At 48.5% G+C, this 3,764-nt stretch overlaps 1 protein-coding gene across 1 annotated transcript; it reads left to right on the forward strand.

Moving 5' to 3' along the window:
- Positions 1-264: 264 nt before the first annotated feature.
- Positions 265-3,429, forward strand: rap2b (RAP2B, member of RAS oncogene family). The gene is made up of 2 exons (XM_043702701.2): positions 265-1,258; positions 2,798-3,429. The coding sequence occupies exon 1, from the start codon at positions 664-666 to the stop codon at positions 1,213-1,215; it is 552 nt and encodes a 183-aa protein (XP_043558636.1). The 5' UTR covers positions 265-663; the 3' UTR covers positions 1,216-1,258; positions 2,798-3,429.
- The last annotated feature ends 335 nt before the right edge of the window (positions 3,430-3,764 follow it).

The following is a 3,764-nucleotide window of genomic DNA, read 5'->3' on the forward strand; positions in this document are numbered from 1 at the left end:
AACCCTTCCTATTCATATACCCATCCAGATGCCTTTTAAATGTTGCAATTGTACCACATCCTCTGGCAGCTCATTCCATACACGTACCACCCTCTGGAACAATTCCCCCTTGGCCTCCCCTCCGCCAACCATCCGTGTGGTGATGGTGGGACCCGGTAGATTTTAATTTCTGGTCTCGCCCCTTTTAAGAGTGTAGCTCCTCCGACGTGTACACGCCCTGCGAAAGCCCTGCCTTGTGTCTGTGTGTCAATGGGAGGGAAGAGCGTGGGAGAGATTGTTCAGGCTGTTCTCTCTCGTACGGCCGAGGAGGAGGGGGAGAAGGCACTGAGTCCAGGACAGAGAAAGGCAGCTGCATTGGCGAATAAATGCCGGGGTCCCCTTAGATTTGGATTGGAATTGGATTTGAAATAAATAAGGAGTCGCGGAGCCAGAGGGAAAAGAAAGGAGCCGAAGATTTTTTTTTCTCTCTCTCTCTCTCCCTCTGAGTGGTTGCATTTGTCCTCTTCGTTCCTTTTCTTTTTGCCCCTTTCTCTCTCCCCCCTCCCCCGTCCTCCCCAGATCGATTTCTGATTGTAAATTCTGCAGGGATCTACCCCAGCGCCCCCACACCCCCTCCACCCTACCCGACCCTAACCGAGGGGAGAAAGTGGCTCTGGGCGCACCATGAGGGAATACAAAGTGGTGGTGCTGGGCAGCGGAGGGGTGGGCAAGTCAGCGCTGACCGTGCAGTTTGTCACCGGTTCCTTCATCGAGAAATACGACCCGACCATCGAGGACTTCTACAGGAAGGAGATCGAGGTGGACTCCTCGCCCTCGGTGCTGGAGATCCTGGACACGGCGGGCACCGAGCAGTTCGCCTCCATGCGAGACCTGTACATCAAGAACGGCCAAGGCTTCATCCTGGTCTACAGCCTGGTCAACCAGCAGAGTTTCCAGGACATCCGACCCATGCGGGACCAGATCATCCGGGTGAAGCGCTACGAGAGGGTGCCCATGCTGCTGGTGGGCAATAAGGTGGACCTGGAAGGGGAGCGGGAGGTCTCCTTTGGCGAAGGCAAGGCTCTGGCCGATGAGTGGAACTGCCCTTTCATGGAGACTTCGGCCAAAAATAAAACCTCCGTGGACGAACTGTTTGCAGAGATCGTCCGGCAGATGAACTATGTGGCTCAGCCCAATGGGGATGATCATTGTTGCTCGTCCTGTGTTGTCCTGTGATAGATTTCTATATAAATATATATTACACGTTATTAAAAAAAAGGTGAGGCTTGAATTCTTGTTTTTTTTGTTTAAAAATAATCATTTTGGAGGGAGAGGGAGTGCACTTCACTAACTCCCCCCCCCCCCTTTTTTTCTCGTTTTTGTTTTAAGAAAAGTGAGAGAGGGAGAGGGAAGTGTGAAACATTTCTTTAAATGTTTTTTTCTCCAATAAATTGCCCAGAGATGAAGCTCATGTGATGGAAATGTGGGGGATGGGGAGACAGATTGAACCACCCCCTCCCCTCCCCTCCCCTCCCAGTAGTGATGCTACTGTTAGGGAGACAAGTTATAACCAGCAGTGTGTGTGTCTGTCTCTGTACACCCGGAAAGAAAGCTGTTTCACTTAAAATGGGGGGGAAAGCTGTTAAAACTGCATGTGTTAGTGAGAGCACCAACTGCTGCTCGGGTTTAATTCTGCCTCCGCGAGTGTGTCTCCTTTACTGTGTGTGTGTCTCTCTCTCCCTCTATGTGCCTGTGGGTGTCTGTTTGAATGCCCCTCTCTGTATATGCCTGTGTGAGTCTCTGTCTCGCTCTCTGTCTGCACTTGCCTGTGTGTGTGTGTCTCTGTATGTTTTTCTCTCTGTATGTGCCTGTGTATCTCTGTATCTCCATTTCTGTCTGTCTGCATGTGTATGTCTCTATCTCTGTGTGTCTGTGTCTTTCTCTCTGTGCCTCTATGTGTGACTCTTGTACTCTGTACATGCTTGTGTGTGACTCTGTATCTCTTTCTCTGTCTGTATGTGCCTGTGTGTCTGTTGCTCTGTGTCTGTGCCTGTTTGTCTTTGTATCTTTCTCTCTGTCTGTATGTATCTGTATCTGTATCTGTCTCTCTGTTTGTATGTGCCTGTGTGTCTTTCTCTCTCTCTGTCTGTATATGCCTGTGTCTCTGTCTCTATCTTTCTCTCTGTACCTGTCTGTATGTGCCTGTGTCTCTGTCTCTTGTGTGTCTTCTCTCTCTGTATGTCTATGTGTGTCTCTTTGTCTGTATGTCTCTGTCTGTGTGTTTCTGTATCTGTCTGTCTCTGTATTCCTGTGTATGTGTCTATCTGTACGTGCCTATGTGTATGTCTTTGTATCTCTTTCTCTTTATGTCACTGTGTGTGCATGTATATCTCTGTATCTGTGTGTGTGTGTATATGTCTCTGGATCTGTCTATCTGACTGTGCCTGTATATATGTGTGTGTATACCTGTCTCTCTGGATCTGTGTCTCTATCTGTGCCTATATGTCTATCTCTGGATCCCTCTGTTTGTGCCTGTGTGCTTTTCTGTGTGTGTCTCTGTTTGCAGGGTTTGAGACGAGTTGAGTTGGCAGGCACAGATTTGCATTCAAAACTGTAAAGGGGGAGGGGAGAAAAGATTTATTTTAGAATTCAGTTGACTGTATTTGGTACAATCTAGTCTTTTGTTCACTGCAAGGGGAGGTGGGGGGGGGGTGAATTGTAAGTGAATCTTAATGAATGATGAATTGCTGATCTCTTTAACGTTTTTTGTCCCCTTCTATTCCCTCCCCCATCTCCACTTTCCCCTCTCTTGCCACAGGCACAGAGTTTCTATGCAAAGTTGAAAATATGGATATTTGACATCCCATCTCTTGTGGCACCAACGTAAACTTTGGAGACACTGTAACAGATGCCACACGATTTGAATCAGAGCTCCATCTTACTGCTGTTTTATTCATGGGGTGTTTAGGGGTGTGGGGAAAGCAAAGTACATCTATTTTTTGTTGAACTGCTGTGACTTGATTTTTGCCTCCTCTTCCCCTTTTTGTCCCTCCCTCCCCTGCCCTTTAACCTGTCTCCCCCTCGCCCCACCCCCATCCCCTCCCCCACCACCACCCCATTGACAGAAAAGGGGAAAGGTAGGGCAAATATATTTAACGTAAAATGCGACAATGGTTATTTTTTTGAACTGTGTGCTGTGAATGTGACAACCGTGGACTTGTACAAACAAGGGAGGAGAGAGAAGACTGATGAATGGACACCTAGTGAGCCCAGGAGGGTGCAGACAATTACTGTGCTGTGGTCCACAAACCGGCTGATCGCAGGCCACCAACCGCCCTTGTGTCTAGTGCCTTTGAGATTCCACTGTCAATGCAGTACGTGCCAATCTGTGAAAGCCTCCATGCCATCCCATGAGCTGCCGGCGCACAAAATAAAAGTACTTAAAACTTTCCTTTGAGTGATCCCGCATAAAGCATGGCGAGAGTGAAAAGAGCCTCTCTTGATGGAATCTACACAGAAGTTTGGTTCCCCCCCCCCCATATTTTCCTCGCTTTGCCTACATCGCAGGTTGTTAGGAAATCTAGCTTCCTCTTTTTTTGTTAATTTCTCCTCCGCTTTTGTTTCCAAAGGACCTGTATCATCCCTCACTTTGCGATTCTGTGTATTAATCTAATCTCTCTCTCACTCTTTCTGTCCAGGCCAACACTGACCGAGATGGGAGGGCAAGGGGGAAGGAAGGAAGGAAGGGGGGGGCGGGGGGGGGTTGGGGGAAATCTTAGTCTGGC

Source organism: Chiloscyllium plagiosum, unplaced genomic scaffold, assembly GCF_037043375.1.
Source record: "Chiloscyllium plagiosum isolate Xiang-an unplaced genomic scaffold, Cpla_swu_hap1 HiC_scaffold_13, whole genome shotgun sequence".
Lineage (NCBI taxonomy): Eukaryota > Metazoa > Chordata > Chondrichthyes > Orectolobiformes > Hemiscylliidae > Chiloscyllium > Chiloscyllium plagiosum.